Source organism: Mytilus trossulus, unplaced genomic scaffold (genome assembly GCF_036588685.1).
Source record: "Mytilus trossulus isolate FHL-02 unplaced genomic scaffold, PNRI_Mtr1.1.1.hap1 h1tg000138l__unscaffolded, whole genome shotgun sequence".
NCBI lineage: Eukaryota > Metazoa > Mollusca > Bivalvia > Mytilida > Mytilidae > Mytilus > Mytilus trossulus.
Genome location: NW_026963302.1, coordinates 2,794,899 through 2,818,101, shown reverse-complemented (window position 1 = coordinate 2,818,101; position 23,203 = coordinate 2,794,899). Strand labels below are relative to the sequence as shown.

The 23,203-nt window shown below is 33.0% G+C and overlaps 2 protein-coding genes across 2 annotated transcripts; both read left to right on the top strand.

The window, feature by feature from the left end:
- LOC134700430 (uncharacterized) lies at positions 1-20,782 on the top strand. Its single transcript, XM_063561823.1, has 5 exons — positions 1-86; positions 928-1,941; positions 16,731-16,869; positions 17,931-17,960; positions 18,459-20,782. The coding sequence occupies exons 2-5, from the start codon at positions 955-957 to the stop codon at positions 20,780-20,782; spliced, it is 3,480 nt and encodes a 1,159-aa protein (XP_063417893.1). The 5' UTR covers positions 1-86; positions 928-954.
- A 190-nt stretch (positions 20,783-20,972) lies between these two features.
- Positions 20,973-21,938, top strand: LOC134700429 (uncharacterized). The gene has a single exon (XM_063561822.1). The coding sequence runs from the start codon at positions 20,973-20,975 to the stop codon at positions 21,936-21,938; it is 966 nt and encodes a 321-aa protein (XP_063417892.1).
- The last annotated feature ends 1,265 nt before the right edge of the window (positions 21,939-23,203 follow it).

Genomic DNA, 23,203 nt, shown 5'->3' with positions numbered 1-23,203 from the left:
TGTTAGTTGTCCATGCGTAAACAGTAATGGCTTAACCCGGAAGAAAACTTCAGTTTTACTTGATATAAACAAGAATCGGGGGGCAAGTAAGTATAAAAGCGCGTTTGTAAGTAATAATAAGTATCGAAAATGCAATGGTTAATAATAGTTGTTAAAGGTACCAGGATTATAATTTAAGACGCCAGACGCGCGATTAAGCACCCAAAATTCCAAAAAAAGTGCCAAATATGGCTAAGGTAATCTCTTCCTCGGATAAGTAAATCCTTAGATTTTCCAAAAATTCAAAGTTTTGTAACAGGAAACTTACCTTATATTTTATATTCATGTCAACACTGAAGTTCTGACTACTAGGCTGGTGATACCCTCGGGGACGAAACGTCCACCAGCAGTGGCATTGACGCAGTGATGTAAATAGTTATTGTGCGTTTCGTCTACATAAGACTCATCAGTGACGCTCAAATCAAAATTGTTATAAAGCCAAACAAGTACAAATGTGAAGAGCATTGAGGACCTAAAATTCCAAAATGTTGTGCTAAATACTGCTAAGGTTATCTATTCCTGGAATTAGATTTTGAAACAGGAAATTTATAAAAATGACCATATAACTGATATTCATGTTAACACTGAAGAGCTGACTACTGGGCTGGAAACGTCCACCCCTCACGTGAATAACAGTTTCATAAAATTCCATTATATAAACACAACATTTCACTTCTGCAGGTCCAATTAATTGTTCCTTTTAAAAAAAATCTCCTTTTAATACGCTTTTGTCATTAGACATACATGTATAAAGTGTCATGATTTTGTCACGAGATTGTCTATTTACATTATCATAGCATGCATACTAGTCATACAGATATTCTCAGGACGTTTGGAACAGCAACATGGTTTCTCTAAAACCCTACATTTATATTTATTTAATTTCAGATGACCCTTATTCTAGGGGTTTAAATAATGTCTCAGAAGGAAAGAGAGAACTTTTACAGACAGACAACTCGTATTGTTGATCATTCGAGAGATGCAGTTGTGTCACTTATAGAACTTTACGTTCGTCGTAATCATATTACCTTTGAGGTCTTTATAAACACAAATCAACACGCAATCTTTCATTTATGTTTTAACAAGAAGCCATGTTGTCAATGCATAAGAAGACAAATTCCATTTTCAAATCCAAATCGCGTAGTAAATGAATCACAATTAAACTTGATGATCGATACAACTGGCAGTAGATTTCCTAGTCATATTGTAAATAGTAAGATTAAATTTTGCTGTTGCAAAGCAAAACCGAATCTTTCTATGGAGGTTCTCGACTTTACAATTGCAAGAGTTTTGCTGATAAATTTATGTAAAGAACTTTTTTGGTATGATTGTCTTACGTTGCCTAAGATAACGTTGCAGGATTTTTTAAATACGAACATACATGTGCTTTTTCACGAAAGACACGTTGCCGTACCATGTTGTTCATGTTCTCCAAGTGTGACTATTCAAAGATCACGATCAGCTATTACAAACCAAGAATGGAATTTGCTATTTGACACAGTTAGTGTTAAATGTTTAAATCAATTTGTGGTCTCAAATATGCATTGTTTATGTCGGTTCAATGCCTCGCAATCCTTATCACAACACAATATCCACCCAGACCTTGAAAATACAATTCTTAAACTTTGTTGTCCAACTATGAAGGCAGTGGAAGTGCTACGCCAGATACGGAACACTGTTTATGGCCATGCTACGAAAGCTTTCCTAAATGACAGCGAATACATTCAGTATAAAGAAGAGACAGAAACTGCAATTTTAGAAATAGCGAAGCTATGCAATAAAGAGAATGAATTCTTGAAAAAACTTGATGATTTGGAGAACCGACCACTTGATGAAACGATCGTCAAACAGAAAATTTCAATACTTCTTGAAAACATTAATCGAGAGAGCAATATACAAAAGGTAAATACATATATAGTACTAGAACACACCCGGGATATCGCGGGTCCGTGACTGAATTAAAGTATATAACTATACGCAAGCCTTATTTTAGTATTAGTATTGTCATCTGTTAAAGTCATGCCGATTATAAGATACACAGTTTTCTCTGCTTTCAAATCTTTCTGTTTGAACACGTTTGGAAATATTAATTATTTGGAAAACAAATTGAAAACTGTACCTACATGTAAAATGATGTATACGCCTTATTTTTAGTCCAGATTTTTAGTATTCGTACTGTTATCTTAGAAAGTCTTACTGATTAAAATACTACAATAGGTAACAATTTGACAATTTAGTAGTGTCTGATTATGACCCATGTATATAGCACATTAATTCTGAATACACCGTTTGGTGGTGCGCCTGTCATATGCGGAACGTACAGATAAGGTAATAGGTAACCGGTGAATATACTATCGGTATCGGACTCGACCCGGAACTTCTTAATTATTGGCAATATTGATTACGTGGAAAACAAAGGGGCCTGGAGTAGTGTAATTTTTAATCTACACCTTTGTCCTATATTAGTTATATATAAAGTTGAATTCTTTGATTCGTCGTTTTTACGTGATGACGGCTGACAAATTGGACCTCGTAATTTTAGTATTATAGATAAGATAGAGAATAAAGGAAGAGAAAGAGTGACACCAATATATTTTTAATTTACTCTACAATATTTTTTCGTTTAGTCAATATTCTAACCTGTACCCCCCATACTACAAGCTTTCCGTAATAAAGAAAATTAATTAAGAATAACTGTTGAAATAAGTTTTCGCAAATTCTTAAGTGTGCAGTGAGTGATAAAAGACCTAAAGTTATGCATGACCAAAGGTCTTTTAGAACAGCAGAAAGTGTTAACGCTTTAGACATATGTTAAGGGACTAGATGTACATCATGTACATGGCAGTTCACCTTTATGTTTAACTCGCAATAATTCTTTTTAGGAATAATCAGCAATACATAGTATGTAGATGTAAATAGATACGGTATGGTTCGTTTCTAAAAATGCCAATTATGATAACTGTTGCCTTTGAAATAAAAATAGAAAAAATACATACATGCATAAAATGGCATATCCTTTGTATATCTGAGTAAGGTAGGGAAGGGAAGAATCATTTGTAAGGGGTCCAATTGAAGCCTTTGTCTCGTCTAATACTGTTGTTAGAGTAAATGTGTTTTGAGTTATTGTCCGAAAACTCCCACCTTTTTTAATGAATAAAACCCCATAACTCAGAAATGAAAAATCTAAATTTATAGAATTTTAAAGGGATCTTGCATCAATAGATATAAACAATTCACCAAATTAAAGTTTCATAAGAACTTCTGAAAGCATTTTTGAGTTTTTGTTCGAAAACTGGCAAATCCTTCTTTTTATGAAAAAAAAACCCTATAACATGGAAACGGAAAATCTAAAATTTATATTAATGAATGGAACCCCACAACTCGGAAACGTAAAATTTATATAAAACAAACGGGAGCTCACGTCAATAGATATAAACAATTCACTGCAAATTGGTTAAAGCATTCCTAAGTTATTGTCCCACACGGTGACGACAGACAGACATACAACGGTTTACCATAATACGTCCTGTAAACGGGGTTATAAAAATAATATCTCCCAGTGCAGCAAGACTAAATAAAATTTTGAAGATTTTAGTGTCAAAATATGAAAAAGAAAGTGTTTCTCGTTCCTTGAACTTATTTCATGATATTGTGTGTACAGTAGTGTAAATCTTTAATAAGTGCTTAAAAGTCAAACCAGATAATATTAACTATTTTATTTATTTCTGTCAAAAAAGTAATGCATTTTGGAATATCCAAATAAATAAAATCTGATTTGGGTTAGTTTTTGTGCTCAATGGAATTTATTACGACTTGTTGAATATCTAATTCTATAAAGTGAATATCATGGGATCGTTTTTGGGTTAATGCCCGATATGTTGATGTTGACGACGAATCGGCAACGGTATACCATATAATACGACCCGTATACGGGCGTATACAAACCATAATTTTAAAATTTAATTATCATGATAGGTCCTTTTCTTTTACATATAGCGAATGACCATTTACATGCAGAATGAATATGTTAAAAGTGTTACAAAATCACCGAGCATCATATTGTACGTGTAGCATTTGTATGGCCTCGCAACAAAGTTGTCGGTGCCATATAGTTTTACCCTTGTCCGAAATTCGGAAATACCGTAATTCCGTCATTCCGTCATCCCGCAACAAACCATTATACTGAGTTTTTATCTAAACGCCTTCAGATATTGGTGCGATTTTGGTATGTGAATTAATTATGATAAGTTACAGATCAAGTTTTAGTTTCGTTCCGCTCTGCTAATTTTGATCGAAATTACGGGCTTTGGACTTTGATAAATTATTGAAAATCACACTTATACGTTTTTTTTCTAAATGCCTTAAGATATGGGGCTGATATTTGGTTTGTGAATTAAAATTAACCATGACGAGTTACAGTGCATGTTTAAGCTTTGTTCCGCTCTGCTAATTTTAACCGAAACAACTCCCGCTTTGAAAAAATTTTGAAAATCACAGTTACTGTGTTGGTCTTAGCATTATGTATTCGGGTTTAGTTTTCTGTAATTAGTTAATACTTTAGTTTCATTATATATATCTCTTTTATATTCATTTAATAAAATATATTTTTTGCAATAGCATTAATTGTTCTAAATAATAAGAATGTTCTTATCTCACGCATAAACACATAGCCGTATTTGACACAACCTTTTTCAACTTTTGATCTTCAGTGCTGTACTACTTTGTACTTTTTTCAATTTCGATCTTTTATACCTGGGCGTCACTGGTGAGTCTTGTGTGGACGAGGCGCGTTTTTGGCGTATTGAATTTTAAACCTGATGTTTTTTGTTATCTATTACTCATGCGTTTTTTTGTCTAATATGTTCTTATATTTATTTGTATTGTAAACCTGTAATATTATATTGTCATTCCAATGTTATATTTAACATTGCCATTAAAGTGCGAGGTTTGGCATGCCACAAAACCAGGTTCAACCCACCATTGTTTCCTTTAAAAATGTCCTGTACCAAGTCAGGAACTTGGCCATTGTTATACTATTGTTCGTTTCTGTGTATGTTACATTTTAACGTTGCGTCGTTTGTTTTTTTTTTTGTTTTTTTTTTTTAGTGTAAATTCACATTGCGATAAGACGTGTCACGGTACTTGTCTATCCCAAATTCATGTATTTGGTTTTGATGTTATGTTTGTTATTCTCGTGGAATTTTGCCTGATGATTGGTCCGTTTCTGTGTGTGTTACATTTCAGTGTTGTGTCGTTGTTCTCCTCTTATATTTAAAGCGTTTCCCTCGGTTTAAGTTTGTTACTCCAATTTTGTTTTTTGTCCATGGATTTATGAGTTTTGAACAGCGGTATACTACTTTTTCCTTTATTTATATAGACATTTTTCTAACTGTTTTCGGATATTGGGATGTTTTTGGCATGTAAGTTAACCAAGATTAGTTACAGATCAAGTTCAAGTTTTGTTATGCTCGGCTAATTTTTTGCCGAAATTACAGGCTATTGACTTTCATAAATTGCTGAAAATCACAGTTATACATACTTTTTTTCTAAATGTTTTCAGATATTGGGCTGATATTTGATATGTGAGTTATCCATGATGAGTTACAGATCAGGATTAATTTTCATTCCGCTCTGCTAAATTTTGCTGTAATTCAGGCTTGAAATATTGGAAATCACAGTTATTCAGACTATTTTTAGCTCACCGGGCCCGAAGGGCCAAGTGAACTTTTCTTATCACTTGGCTTCCGTCGTCCGTCGTCGTCCGTCGTGTCCGTCGTTCCGGCGTTAACTTTTACAAAAATCTTCTCATCTGAAACTACTGGGCCAAATTGAACCTAACTTGGCCACAATCATCATTGATGTATCTAGTTTAAAGTTTGTGTTTTTTTACCCGGCCAACCATCCAAGATGGCCGCAATGGCTAAAAATAGAACATAGGGGTAAAATGCAGATTTTGGCTTATAACTCAAAAACCAAAGCATTTAGAGCAAATCTGACATGGATAAAATTGTTTATCAGGTCAATTTCTATCTGCCCTGAAGTTTTCAGATGAATCAGACAACCCATTGTTGGGTTGCTGCCCCTAAATTGGTAATTTTAAGGAAATTTTGCTGTTTTTGGTTATTATCTTGAATATTATTATAGATGGAGATAAATTGTAAACAGCAATAATGTTCAGCAAAGTAAGATTTACAAATAAGTCAACATGACCAAAATGGTCAGTTGACCCCTTTAGGAGTTATTGCCTTTTATAGTCAATATTTAACCATTTTTCGTAAATATCCACGATCTTTTACAAAAATTTTCTCCTCTGAAACTACTGAGCCAAATTAAACCAAACTTGGCCACAATCATCATTGATGTATCTAGTTTAAAGTTTGTGTTTTTTTACCTGGCCAACCATCCAAGATGGCCGTCATGGCTAAAAATAGAACATAGGGGTAAAATGCAGTTTTTGGCTTATAACTCAAAAACCAAAGCATTTAGAGCAAATCTGACATGGCTCAAATTGTTTATCAGGTCAAGATCTATCTGCCCTGAAATTGTCAGATGAATCAGACAACCCATTGTTGGGTTGCTGCCCCTAAATTGGTAATTTTAAGGAAATTTTGCTGTTTTTGGTTATTATCTTGAATATTATTATAGATGGAGATTAACTGTAAACAGCAATAATGTTCAGCAATTTAAGACTCAAAAATAAGTCAAAATGACCAAAATGTTCAATTGACTCCCTAAGAAGTTAGTGTCCTTTATAATCAATTTTTAACAATTTTCATAAAATTTGTAAATTTTTACTAACATTTTCCACTGAAACTACACGGACAAGTTCATTATAGATAGAGATAATTGTAAGCAGCAAGAACTTTCAGTAAAGTAAGATGTACAAACACATCACAATCACCTAAACACAATTTTGTCATGAACTGTCTGCTTCCTTTGTTTAATACACATATACCAAGGTGAGCGACACAGGCTCTTTAGAGTGTCTAGTTCTATATGCCTCCAGATTTTGAGCTGATTTATTATTTGTTAGACTAACATCATCTTTGTGTCCACATGTGTTATTGAAATTGCAGATTTTTTTCCAAATTTTGAGACGGGGCCAGTCGTGTTGCTTTGACACATCTAGTTTTGATAATGTTGTGCTTTGATCCTTTGTATAACAAGTTGCAAGGGACATAGATATACCAAGTTTTGTGTGTGCCTCTGTGTGTGTGTCCTCTCAGTCTTGTTAGCGCTGTCATGTGTACAATTCTGGCCAGAATTTTATAACACTTATACTAAAGGTGAATATCGGCTATATCTCTGACAAGTTCTAAAATGGTGGACGATAAATTTATTTTAAAAGAGACTTGCTGCATGAAAATATCAAATTTATGGATAATTGCCACGGGTAAAATTCTTGTCAGATATGTATATCCAAGGTAACTAATATCAACAATATGATACACAAATTCCGAAATGATAGACATCCACTTATTTCTAAAAAGTTATGTCACAAAGAAAAATTAAATTTATGAATTTCGATAGCGCATACACAGGTACAATTCTGCAAGATTTTTTATAAAGCTCATATCATATAGATATATATCAGCAATATCAACGAAAAATTATGAAATGGTAGATGTCAATAAATTACATGTATCAAAGAGTTCTGCCCCTTGAAAACATAAAATTAATGTAATGGCCCTGTTAGCGCTGGCATGGGTACAATTCTTGTCAGAAATTGAAACAAAATCATACTATAGGTTAATATAAGCAATATCTCAATTAACTTTAAAATGGTCGACGATCCACTTTTTAAAAACAATATGTCACTTCGAAGTATTAAATTTATGGAAAATGGTCTAGTTAGGTACATATATGTATAATATTCTTGCCAGATTTTTATAATTAGTTATGAAAAGTACCAGGATTATAATTTAAACGCCAGACGCGCGTTTCGTCTACATAAGACTCATCAGTGACGCTCAGGTGAAAATAGTAAAAAAGCCAAACAAATACAAAGTTGAAGAGCATTGAGGACCCAAAATTCCAAAACTAACTTATAACACTTGTATTATAGGTTAATATCAGCAATATCTCGGACAAATTCTTTTAAAATTGGTCAACGATTGACTTTTTAAAGATTTATGCTCCTTGGGAGTATTAGATAAGTGCATTGGGGACATTTCAATTGGAACTGTCTTTATATTCTTCCAATCAGTCCTCACAAATAATGGATACTTCTCGCTACATTGAAGACCTGTTGGTGACCTTCTGCTGTTGTTTTTTATTTGGTCGGGTTGTTGTCTCTTTGACACATTCCCCATTTCCATTCTCAATTTTACTTCTAAAAAAAATGCTGGTGTAGATAAAAGTTGTCTATCAAATCTTTAAAATCACAAACAATGAATTGCATAACAATGAACTGATCTCAAAGCAAAACACTTCAATTAAACACTTGGACAAAGAGCTCAATCCAAAGAAATACTTTGTATAGGTCCTTCCGTAACATCCCTTGCCCTCTTCATCCGCCCATGACTAAGAAATAAATTATATAAATGTCGCAATGTTGATGCATTCAAATGGAAGCTTTTCCCCCGTAAATAAGTCATATTAAATTCTGGTCTATGTTGCCATATCCATTTCTTCATATTTAGGTCATTTCGACACCGAAAAAAAACAATAAAAATATCAACATTATAAAATGTTTCCGTATCAAGAAAGTTTTTCAGGGAAAATAAGTTTTAAAAATAACCTTATTATTTAACATACATTAATAAAAAGTCTGTTGTATATTTTGCCAATGTTGGTTGAAATATAATGGGATATTTTTTGACTAGACTACTATATACTATAGAGTTTTTATTATGTGTACAAACCTGACGTCAATGTATGTACAGTCTTTTCCGTAATGTAGTAGAGCACCAGTAGTGCCTACAAATTATATCACATTAAATCCTACCACAAACTAATGGAAGTTTTTAACAGCCATAACACGGTTGGTATCCTACCACCTTAAACCCAAACACAATTTATAACTCATAAGGACAATCCAACATATTCAATTTATTTCTGACATTTATAGTAAATAACGATTTCAATGAAAGAATTTCCCTCAAAAATGTCATGTGTAAAACGGGAAAGGCACATACAGCCCTTGCACGGTCGGTACCCTACCACCTTAAACCCAAACATAATTTATAACTCATAACAACAATTCATTATAAAAATATAGATGTCAATTGAAGCATTTCCAGCACAAATGTCACACTAGATTTTAGGTCTATATTGTCATTCACATTCGGATCAATTTACACAGTTATTTAAAATATATATGTTAATTATATAAAAATCGGTTTTAAAAGTAACATTATCAGAAAAAAATATATATTTTTCGCAGACAACGCTATATAATATACTGAATCTAAACCCCCTTAATATAGTGATAAATGGAATCGTCTAAACAGATTTCCTAATATTGATAAATATTATTTACGACGAAAACGAGGCCTGAGCAGCGTGGTCGTGGATTTTCACAGAGAAGAAAATTTGAAAGTTTTTCAGGAATTTCACAAAGTCACACCCTATTTGCCATACATTTAACATTTCAAAACAGTTAATACACATTTATTCCAAAATACTATGTAGAATAAAGCGTAATTAAGTAAATTAGTAACTTGGGTTTCTGCCCGTGCAGAACGAGATTAAATTTCCCGCCATTTAAAAGGTAAACAGTAAAATTTACAAAGGCATCATTAAAATAGAATAAAATTTTAATTAATAACATACTTAAAAGTTAATAATTTAACAAGTTACACAATTAATCAATTTTTGATTTTTGTTTCTCCTTGAAATAACTTTAAAAAACCATTCTCTGCTGAATAGTTCCACCATGTAGGAGTATAAACAAATAACCAGGTGACCTCATTTTATCTTTTATCTCAGTTAGGTATTACTTTTTATCCTTGTATTAATACCCCCCCCCCCCCTTTTTCGTTAATAGTTATTACACTTGCTAGGCAAGACTATTCCCATGACTGATAGCTACATTAGAAGGAGCTTGAGGCAGATTAAAATCCAAACATCAGGTCTTCAGCAAAAATATATACCAGTTTTGCTATCTGATAGCAAAGGCTCGTACATTAAGCGTGAAGTTACCAACTTGGATGAGCTAAAGATAGAGTTCATAAGCCAGTCTGGCTCACGACTAAGAGATTCTTTACTCTGGGTTCGTAACAACCTTCACAAAAGAACCAAAAGATATAAAAATATTCACGTTTATGTGTGGCTTGGAAACTGTGATATTACTGCAAAATCTGGTAGATATTTAAACCTACGCTTTCAGAGTACCTCCAGTTTAACCAAATATATAAAAGACAAACTTGAGGATATTATTTTAGCCATAAAAGTGTCCAGAAAGAAAAACAATCCAAGAGTCACTTTGCTCGAAATCCCTCATTACTCGTTGGTGGAATACAACTCTACACAAAAACACCCTGAACCTCGTTCTTTTAATGAAGACGACATCAAACTGTCAAAACAAATTGATGCTATCAATAGTGTAATCCGTCAGCTTAATACCTCAGCCTTAGATAACGCCAGATCACCAAGATTCTCACTAGACTTAACCCGCCCAACCAAAGGTCACAAGGGACAAAGAGCAAAGGCTCGTAGCCATTACAATTTCAAGCACGTATATGTGGACGGTGAACACCCCAACCCATTGCTTGCAAAACTTTGGTATCAACGCATTGGCAGGCAGATGGTATTTGACTGTTTCATAAAATCAAAAAAGCATCGCCACAGGCACAGAAAATCCAAAAACTCAAAATTTGAAAACTGAGCTGTAAAAACTGTTTTGCTGCTCATACAGATTTTCCTATGCCAATTTGAATTAACATCATTACAACCAATAAGTTCAGGATGCAGCTTTAACTTTAACTAATATCACACAATCCAACATATTCTGAGGGATTAAAAAAAAAGGGGGAATAACTTTTAGAAAGGTAGTAAAAACAGTTTTGCTGCCCAATTTCTATTCAATCCAAGTGAACCTGATACAGTTATAAATAAGGAAAAGAATTAAAATATTGTCTACGTCATTCCATCATATATATCAACATAACATCATATCTCTGACACAGCTTCATCACTATAGTTATAATTGCTTCTGCATAATTAAATAACAAGTGTTTGGTTCAGAAAATTTGGATAGTAAAAACAGTTTTGCTGTCCATTCCTATATATCAAACAAATTCAGCTTCTGTATTATTATCAACATACATTCCTCTAAGAGCATTTAACTAGAATTCATCATATATTATAATCATCATATAACCTGATTCATCAGTTATATCATCAAGATAGTAAAAACAGTTTTGCTGTCCATTCCTATATATCAAACAAATTCAGCTTCTGTATTATTATCAACATACATTCCTCTAAGAGCATTTAACTAGAAATCATCCTATATTATAATCATCATATAACCTGATTCATCAGTTTTATCATCAAGATAGTAAAAACAGTTTTGCTGTCCATAGGGATCACCCTATCTTACACATAGCTTACATACTTCTGTCATCTGTGCAACAAATTATATATGTTTGTCAAACAACAAGGATAGTAAATACTGTTTTGCTGCCCATAATCTACCAAAGAGAAAGGAAAACAACAAAGTAAACAAATTTGTCAAGTTACATTAGTTTTAGAACAGTAAAGACTGCTTTGCTGTCCAAAATTTATCCAGAGTTATTGAGAAAGAAAAGGCACTCCAGTAAATAAATCTGTCAATTTATATTGGCTTCAGAATAGTAAAGACTGCTTTGATGTCCAAATAAAAAAAAAACAACAAAAAAACAACAACCAAAAACAACATACAAATTTATCCAGAGTTATTAGAGAAAAAAAAAGAAGGAATTTCAGTAAAATTGTCAAGTCCATTGGCTTAAAAACAGTAAAGACTGCTTTGCTGTAAAAAATTTTATCTAGAGTTGTTGGAATAAGGAAAGGAACCTCAGTAAATAAATTTTGTCTGTGGAAAAAGGTTGGTTCACCTCCGTCGAAAAATAATATTTACAACTTAAAGAGACTAGAGACGAAACGTTCGGTCAGATCGATACAAAGACAACAAACCGCTGACAAAAGAATTAAACTACATGAAGAAATTATGATGGCTTCAGATAGGGACAAGGACCTGTTTTTTCGACTTATTAAAACTCAACGATCTTCTTCTTCTCATTTCACACACACCCTGAGAACTGAAGAAAAAGAAGCATCAACTCCAAATGAGATAAATAATGTCTTTAAAGAACACTTTGAAAAATTAGCCAAAACCAATTCAAATCCTTATTTCAACACTGGTCATGATAATCTTGTCAAGCTAGACATGGAAACCATTGTCAACATCTGTGAAAACCAAGAAATAACAATTCAACCTGTTACTTCAACAGAAATCACCAAGCGTATTTCGATATTAAAAAGAAAAAAGGCTGGGGATGTAGAAGGCTTAACTGCAGAACATCTAATTTATGGTGGAACAGAGTTGACTGAATTCCTGGTAACCTTAATTAACAATATATTCTATACAAAGCATGTACCTGAAGTCATCAAAAAAGGTCTTCTGACCCCTGTCCACAAAAAAAACAAAGACCCTACTATTCCATCCAATTATAGAGGCATCACAGTCATTTCCATCATTTGTAAGATTTTGGAGCTTTGTATTAGAGCCAGAATTGAGGGTACACTAAATAAACATCAAAACAAGCTTCAGAAAGGCTTCACTAAAGGTGCATCCTCTATTAATATTGCTCTTCTCATCTCTGAAGCAATTAATGAAGCCAAAGATAAAAATGAGTGTCTTATTCTAATAACTCTGGATGCAGAAAAAGCTTTTGACGTGGTAGACCATATACACCTATTTTGGAAATTATATCATCAAGGAATTAATGGAGCTTCATGGTTACTAATTAAGGAACTATATAACAAGACAACTACACAAGTTAAATCTCAAGGATACATCTCAGAAACATTTGTAAATGAGCAGGGAGTCAAACAAGGAGGAATTCTCTCTGCCAATTTCTACAAGGCCTATAATAAAAATATCCTTGATACTCTTGAATCCACAAACATAGGAATTAAAATTGGAACGAATTATGTGGGTTGCCCAACGTGCGCAGATGACATAATGCTATGTGCTGGCTCAGAACATGATGCCTCAACCCAACTCCGCATCATTGAAAACTGTACCAAAAACGATCGGGTAAAGATAAACAGCAAAAAAACTGAAATTCTAATGATTAACAAGAAGAATAAAGATATAAATCTTCAACTTTTTAATGAAAAAATAGACGAAAAGCAAAACATCAAACATTTAGGAATTGAAAGGCAAGAGAAAAATAATCCAAATGTAGAGAAAAGAATCTCTGCTGCAAGAGCTACAATGTATTCACTATTAGGTGCTGGATTACATGGAATAAATGGTATAAATCCTCTATTATCTTATAAGCTATGGCGGACTTACGTTATACCAAGAATGCTCTATGGAATTGAAATTCTCAACATTACTAAAACTGATATCCAAAAATTAGAAGCTTTTCAGAAAAAATCATTTAAGCAAATTCTATCTTTACCACAAAGAACTGCAGATGCTGCTATCTATATCTTGCTCGGAGCTGAATCCATTGAGCAACTTGTACATAAAGCCGTCATTTCCTTATTTCTTAGAATATCGAAAGATCCCAACTCAATCGAGTGTAAAATTGGAATTAGACAGCTAGCTACAAAAGATGATAAATCAAATAGTTGGTACATAAATGTGGACAAAACTCTCAAATCTTATGATCTTCCATCTGCACATGAGATTATACTAAATCCGGAGAAAAATTGGAAAAGATTGACTCATGATGTCATAGACCAAACCTGGAAAAATAGATGGACCGAAACTGCTAGAAGTAAATCAACGCTCAAATATATGGAAGTTAACAATTGGAACTTTAAAAAACCAAACTTCTGTTGGAGCAGTGTCAGAGATCATAAAAGAGATGTTAGCAAAGGGATAATAAAATCCAGGATACTTACAGGAACTTACAAAACCCAAAGTATTACCAACCTTTTTGACGTTACAAAATCTGCAGAATGCAAATTATGCATGGTAGGACCTGAAGATTATAAACATTTTCTAATCAAGTGTGAAAGTCTGAGTTCTGTGAGAAAAATTCATCACAATAGACTGAAATGCCTACTAGAGGATAATCAAATACCCTATTGCAGTATAATTGATTCTGATGAGGATCTTCTCGAATTCTTGATTGACGTTTCTAGGAACGAACTTATAACTGTGTCTCAGCAGAGAGATTTAGAACGAATCTGCAAAGACTGGATCTATGCATTGCATGCTAAAAGAACCCAACTTTTGGAAAGCAAATGAACAATCAGTTGAGTTCTGGGTTTAACTTGCAAGTGGCTGTCAGTCGTGGGAATGTAACATATAAGAAGTATTAAACTACTATCTCTATATACTTAATTAAATTCTAGGTGATATAGCTGAGTACTACATAGTTAAACCATAACTAGAGAATATGAATGTTAATTACCCCTGTAAATAATCTTATAGATCCAAATTGTATTGACAAATTTTACTGCTTTACATAAAACTAATTTTACAAGTTTCTTTTTATTCGTATCCTTTACCATTTTAGATTTTAAATACATATATATATATAATTTAATTATGAAACCATATGCTAGCCCATAAAATTCAACCCATTACTAGTACGGATTAGTAGTTCCTTTCAATTTCCTTTGTTAAGAGGAAGTTAAACAACTGATAAGATATTATTTTTATCCATTTTAAAATTTTAAGATGTATAGTGTACATACAAGTTCCTGTTTTTAACTAATTTTTAGTTATATCCTATTCTAACTCTGTTACTATTATTTTAAATTTTAACTAGTAGATAAGATTTTAAATAACGCAATTTTAAAAATAAACAAAATTTTTAAATGCGGTGACCCTGCAGATAGGGTGGACTTCCTGAAGAAGAAGAAGATAAAGGGGACATATGAAAAATCAGAACTGAACACTGAAATAAGATCAGAGATAAAGCCCAGCGTAAACAGAAAAAAAACCAAAATACTTATATAAAGGCATTGCATGTGAAGTTTGCTTGCATTAGAACCTTGAAGTTTAATTTAATGACGGTTACGTATATCCTGTCAACCCCTGAAAAATAGTACTGTATTCTTGACTACTTCCGCGCGGGATGATCGGGAAAATTAATAGTTTGATATATAGAATGTTAAAATTAGCTTTATTCCAAGTTTCGTAAACAAAATGCGTATGAAGGTTGGACAAATTTAATGAGGTCTTAAACACTTTAACCTTCAATTATAATTGTATGCCCACTCCCACAGGCAGTTCGTCAGTATAACATGTATAATACAGTCTGTTGATCAAAATAAAACTTGACACGTAACTAACTAAAAAAAATATAAATCCCTTATGATTCATATATGATACACATAAAAATCCAATACCAGTTCTGTTGTCTAAGATTGCTTTGGTTATTCCCACCTTTGCGTGTACCAAAAGCTATGGCCTAAGGTTGATTGCCTTTGTACACCAATGTAGGACACATTTATCTGGGGTCATCATCTTTGCTTTCCTATGTTCAGGTCGAGATTTTTTAAAAAGATGTTTTGATTTTTATTCCCTTTCTCCAATAGCCTTTTTGTTATAGGATGAATAAAAAATGCACAGAAGTCGTGCTGTTAGCATATAAAATGTAGAAAAAAAATCCCAGAGGTCTTCCCAACTTGGCTAATAATCATTGGAATCGTATCACCGTACATAGTTCTCCTTAATCTAGGCTACATAAGTAATACCATATATTTGTGTATCAATGAATAACACAATAACGCTTTCTTCTTCTTCTTTTCGTATTTTATTGCAATCATTCTTTTCCATCGGATCAATGAGTTGTTGACAATGTGTTATGTTTGGATAAAAATTGTTGGTTGATATTACAATGAATTTTCATCAGATCAACGGGTTGTTGACGATGTGGATTTTTTGGATAACAATCGTCGGTTGTAATTTCTTACTAGCACTACGCATGTGCCACGTTGGTTGATTCATATTCACTTATGGATCAAAACACAGTATGGGGTAGATTCGACAAAGCGGACTCTTTTATTAGGTAAAGCACTTTTAATGTTTTCGAATTTAATAAATATGATCACCATCAAACTTAAATGATGTCTACTATATTTTTATTCTAATTTGGTTTCTAGTATGGTTTTGAGTGGATTAACAATATCAACAAGTCAGATAATACCGGTAAATCACCTTCTTTTAGAACCTATGGTTGAGTGATATCCTCTGGAAAGGTTTGCTTGTTGAGTTCTAGGCGAGAATAGTATGACTTATCCATTGATTGATACTGCATTTTTCTTAATGCTAATCTCTTTGTTGGTGGTAAAGGTGGCAATCAGTGAACTTCGGCTTCAACCATGAGCATTTTTTTTACGATTATACGAAATGGATGCGTAATGAATGATAAAAGTTCTGCATAGACGGCTAATTTTATGATATATGCATGCATTGGTTGAAGATTTGGATTATTTTATTTTTCGCCAGTCACTCGTTTCATACGTCTGCATAACATACATGTCAAATGTATTTACTTAGACTATTATTTTTTCAGGGTTTGGAAGATATAAAAACAACGTTACAAGAAACAATTGACAACAGTTTTGGGAAGGTATCAGATACAATCAAATCAAGTGTAGAAAATACAATCGGAGAATATTTCCAAAAGATCAACCCAACTAAGTTATCAGAAGGTATGATAAATATGTTTTTTTAAAACTGGTAGTTAGTAAAAAAAAATACATTATTTAAGAACAATTGTTGTTAAGTGATTGATTAGATGATAAAACATTAGTTCTGCTATCTAATTTGTTGTATTCTAATGAAGGCAACATGTGCAACGATCTGAAAGCCATTATGTTTACTCAATATTTTTATGGTAGTCATAAAATATCAAACTGTTGATAATCAAGGTTATTAACTGATTTATTTCACTTGACTGGGCGGAGTTAATCGGTTCGCTTATCAAAGACCACTCCATCTAGAGACAGGAGTTTTGAGATAAACTCATCAATGAATTGTCCATTTATTCGCCATAAATCAGTCACTCAGTTCTTTTGTATATCCGTTTAGAGACACTGATAGGTGATTAGATATCAATAATAATTATAACAACAACCATCCTGTCCTTGTGCAAATTAAACCGTCAGCTCTACCCGATCAGTTGAAATAACATTGAAGCTATTTCGTGGCGGTCAGGTTTTATTGGTGGAGGAATCCGGAGTGCCCGGTGAAAACCACCGTCCTTCAAAGGGAAAACTGGCAATCCTAGTCACTTATGATTGGAGTCGAGGGCACCCCACGAGCGGGGTTCGAACTCACCAACTCAGTGTGACTGGCTAGTTATTACAGTAGTAATTACTAAGACCACTCCGCCACCGAGGCCCCTAAATCAAGATCTGATATATCAAGCAACCGAGATGGAAGATAAAAAAGTGATACCCAAACTCGTTCGTCGAAGACAAACAGCTGATTTCGACATGGCAAAATGTTGAAAACGAAGAAAAGACAAGCAACAGCACAACAAACTTAGAAAACTAGACTTAACACTCCAATGGTAATCTCATATGCATCGAAAGGATATCCTGATTTTAATATATTTGTGGCATAATTGGCAACATATTTCACTCTATAAAGCAAAAAAATAATTTTAATTTTAGTATTAAATCTCAGACGTGTCCCGAAAATTTTACTGCTAATTTTTATATGATACGACGTGTGTATTAATGAATTGTTTCCGGTTTTTTTTTTACAGAACATCAAATACAGAAGTCAAATTTACAACGTATGTATAGAATAAGAATGAATAGATGCATAAAGTTTCTTATGTTACATTGTAAGAATGTGTACCTCTGAAATTGCTCTCCCTTATTTACTTCTGATGCTCTCCACTGAAATGACTCAGTTAATGCTTGATACTAATTAAGATTTTCAGTGTAAGGATTCATAAGCTACGATTGTGACATATACAAAGTATTTGTTGTTTCAAACCATTATAAACGGAAAATATAGAAATTAACATATCACTTCGTTTTTGTCAAAATAAGCTCAAAATATCTCTGACGTATACATGGCTAATAAGACATATACAATAATAATAAGAAAATTTGGTCCATGCAAGACAATAACCAATTCATGTCAATTCTTCTGTTTTCGGCCGGTAGCTCATATGCATATTCGCTAAATTAAGTTAAACAAAACTTTAAGAAGAACACCCTTTATATAAGCAGTTTAGGTCACTTATAATAATAAAGTATGTTTTACTGTCATAATCGATTTGCAGGTTATGTAGTTGCACAAGTAGAAGCACACGGCTCAGAAAACACTTTCGTCGAAACTGAGATTATCAACATTGGCCTTTCTTGCTTAAATGGAAAAGGAGTTACTGTCTTAGTTGGACCACCTGGAAAAACTAGAAATAGCCTGGAATTGCTGAGAAAATATACGGAACAACACACAGATTTCGGTATGATCCAGCTACATGAGCCATCGTTATTTGGTAAACTGATACGGTCAGATGACAGACTTGTTGTTCTTTTCGATGATGTTTTTGGAAAAACGAATTGCTGTTTCAATGAAGATGTACACATGAAAGATCTTGACATAGTTTATTCCTATGTTAAGAAGGGCTTTATTAAGGTGATTCTTACAATGAGAAATACAATCAAAAAGATGTGTGTACACACAATAAGTAAACATAGGTTATTTGAAAAATGTAATCTATTAGATCTAGCACTGCAAAGCCATCAGATGAATCAACGTCAGAAAATGGAGTGTATCCGTAAGTACTGTGCAAAATTTAACGTAAAAGAAACCGATTTAACAACAGTAAAAGGAGATAAGTCTATGGATAAAGCTACTTTGAGTACAACTCAGATTTGTGAAATTGCTCGCGTTGATAATAACCCTTTGTTGGGTTTTCCAGAATCTTGCTACTTATTTACATCAAACTTCATGTTCATAAAGCAAGGTTCAAATTTTTTCCGCCATCCAACTCGTAATCTTTGTGACGAAATCAATAACCTAAGGGTTTCAGGACAGAAGGACATGATTAACAGGCAAAAATACGTTACACTAGTTTACGTTTTATTAAATGGAGGATACTTTGATCCCTACGATATAGATCTTCTAATGATTGATCTTATTCTAACATCTATTTATCGATTTTCGTCGGAAATATGTAATTGTGCTGTTTTAGTTGACAGTGCTAAAACAATGACCGGAATTTATCTAAAAATTGATTCGTCAGGGAAATATTCTTTTCAGCATAGGATAATTTTTGAAAGTGTTCTACTGTCATATGCCGACGTTAAAATAGAAAGCATCATACCGTTGATGAAATTCGATTTTATATTAGAAATGCTAAGACCTCAAGAATTTGAACCAAACGAAGGAGAGGTAGTTTTACTGTTACCCGAAAAGTGCTACCCTCTGTTGGCAAATCGATTGATAAGCGTTTTGAAGAAAGATTTTCTTTTAATTCCAGATCGCTTTGTACAAATGTTATGTGGGTCACGAATCATTGTCCTAACCGGAACTAAACTTATAAGTAGCATATGTTATGAATATGAACGATCAGACTGTGATAGGTTTATTAGAAATGAGAGGCTAACATCCGGTCATTTTAATTTAAGATCATTAAACCGTCATTTCTATCTACCTGCAGGCTTGCTGAATACGATTACAATTTGTAATGGTAATGAAAGTGCAGTTAAATATTTACTTGAATACATTAAGTCTCGGAGGAATCTCGATAGACTTTCTAGAAACGCTATTGTGTGTTACCTTTTTACCGCTATAGCTAATGCGTGTCAATTTCATCGTGAAAATGTTTTATTGGTCTTAGGTAAAATTGAATTTAGTCGCTTTAAATTATATAACATTTCACTTAATGAATATTTCTTGGCACGTGAATTTGATATGAATTCCTGGAAGATGTTATTACACAATTTTGGAAGTCTGAGAGTTTGTGAGTGGTTTGACATACAATTAGCAATTAAGAGTGCTCTAGAATCGGGTTTCTTATATATGGATAAAAGTTTCATAGACTATATTAGCTTTACTTATGGTAAAAAAACTGTTGATCTGAATTATTTTTTAAATTTTGCTTGCCAAAATGGAAAAGAAATAGTAGTTAGATGGATTTTTGAACAATTTGAAACAAACCATATAGATATTATTTCGCCATTGCTTTCGGTTTGCAGAAAAGGGAACAAAGAGCTGGTTGAATATTTATTAAGAAAGTGTTGTATAGAAGATTTGAGTCTAAATACAACAATGCAAGCTGCTTGTGAAAGTGGGACTTTGGATGTTGTCAAGATGCTCTGGGAGAAATTTAATTTTGATATTTTTGATGTGGAATCGTGTTTCAAAAGCTCTTGTCGAAAAGGAAATCTTAATATTGTGAAGTGGCTTTATGAATCTTTCGACAAAGCCTTGTTTCATGATAGTTCAGTTTTGAATTTAGCCTGCATAAGCAGTAATATAGAACTTGTTGAATATTTAATCATCACCTTCGTGAAAGCTTCAGAAAACGAAATGACTAAAATTGAAGAATGTTTATCTTACCAGTATGTTAAGATTTTTTATTGGAAAGTACGATTGTGATTATTTTGACTTGAATCATATCGTATCCGTCGGTTTATCTGAAAATAACGCCGAATTTGTTATATGGTCGCTCACAAACTTTGACTCTAAAAGTGTGGATGTAAGTAATGCAGTTAAATTGGCTTGTCAGAACGGAAATTTTAGGTTAGTAAACTACTTTCTAGAAACATTTGATAAAGAATCATTTGATATGAAAACGTTACTATTTGCAGCATGCACAAGTGGTGAAACTAGACTTGTAGAATGGTTTCTGAATTCAAATTGTTATGAATCATTAGAATTGCAGGAAGCCTCGAACGTTTCTTGTGCACGCGGGAAGATCGATGTAGTTATTATGCTCCATAAACGATACAATGAGAAGGCGTGTAATGTTAAAGCTGCTGTGAATTGCGCCTGTTTCAGTGGAAGTATAGAAACAGTTTATTGGTTATTAAATACCTTTCAAGAAAAAGATGCAGATTTGGATGTTGCATTAGCAATAGCATGTGGAAACGGAAAAAACGACCTAGTAATGTGGCTTCTCGAGAAGTACGATATGAAGTTTGATATGAAATTGGCAATACTTGAAACATTCAAGGCAAGCCTCAAAAAGGAGAGATCAAACGGTAAATTGTCAGAAAACAGTAGCTTTCAACTTTTAAACTGGATGCTTAAGGAATGTGGTAATCATATACTGGACATTAAAATATCAGTTGTTCTAGCTTGTAAACAAGGAAAGATAGGCCACGTTAAATGGTTATTTGACAAATTCAGTGAAGCGTGTAGAGATATAAATCCGAGTGAAGCGTTAGAAGCTGCTTGTCACGGCTTTGATACATTTGCCCTTTACTTGTTTCTGGTTAAAAGATTTAGCGAAAGAAAATTTGATTTACAAAAGGTAATGCAATGTGCATGCGAGTTTGGAAATGATCAGATTGTAGAAGATCTACTAAAACGGTTTGACAAAAACAAATTGAATGTTAAAGAAGGTATATTTGTTGCTTGTCTGAAAGGCCATCTAAATGTTCTACGAGTATTATGGTTGTATGCTAAGCCTAAATATTTTAGAGAAAAGCGTTTAATGAATTTAGTGAGCAATAGTGAAAACTCCGAAATGGTTAATTGGTTGATGGCTGCGGTAGATCGGTCAAAAAAGGACGATAAACCCGCAACTTGATTTTCTGAAAAGATATATCAATCGAAATTCGTAATCTGGATCTCATCAAATATTCGACATTGGTATTTGACGCGGCTTTTGTGGTAAAGTAAAAAGCAATTGCATTCTCAATAAAATCTTATTTCATGCACCTTGTACAATTCGGATATTATTTTCTTGAGAAGAACAGTTAAATACATACATTCTTACATGTAACATGAAAATTATGAATGCATATTTCATTCATAAATTTCTTGAAAAGTTCATGAATGGATAATTTATATATAATTTTGTGTATATAGGATTTTTTTTTCTGAGACAAGTGCCTGAGATCCACATAAAGATTCTGATAGCATGAATGTCAAGGAAAATTCAAAACGGACATCTATAAACAACATGATCAAAGGCAAAATCAAAAGTTCAAACACATCACACAAATGGATAATACTGTCATATACCTGATTGGTACATGCATTTTCTTAGGTAGAAAATGGTGGATTGAACCTGCTTTTGTAGATAGCTTATAAACCTTCGAATCAAATTCCATTATAATGACAACGATGAGTGAACAAGATATATAGACATAATAGTAAAAATGTAAAAAATAGGGATATATATACAGCAGTTAACATTGTGTTATAATCTTAATCACTATTAAAACAATAGATATGTTGCTGTTGATACATCTGGTGCAAGAAAATTGGTACCGTTAATTTTTTTACTACACATGACAAACGAGAGATGAAAGATACAAAAGAATTATTCCACTGCATTTTTCAATCGTTATAGTTTACATCAACTCTAACAAAAATGCTAAAATGTTTAGCCAAATACAGCAAGATATACATGTCTGTCGAATGGGTTTACATATGGAATGATAGTATGATATGTTCATGCTTGTTTGGTTGGTATTTAATGTAACCTTGACCTCACTTTCATGGTTCATTGGTCAAATTTTATGTTTTTTTTGGTCAAGTCTGATATTGAGATACTTTAATTAACAGACCAATTATAATTGGTGTATGGAATGATTGCAAGTTTTACATGTCTAGCTAGCAGGTATCATATAACCTTGGTCTTATTTTCATGGTTCATTGATCAATATAAAAAATTTGTGGGTATACATGTTTCTATAAATCATTAGTAATTCAATTTTTTTGTATGTATGAAATTTCTGTAAGGTGATTCTGTTGGTCTGTCAGATTTCTTCTGCCCTTGATTTGATTCTATATGGATCATTGATTTATAAATCAGCTCAAATCAAATAATTTTATTGGTGTAAATTC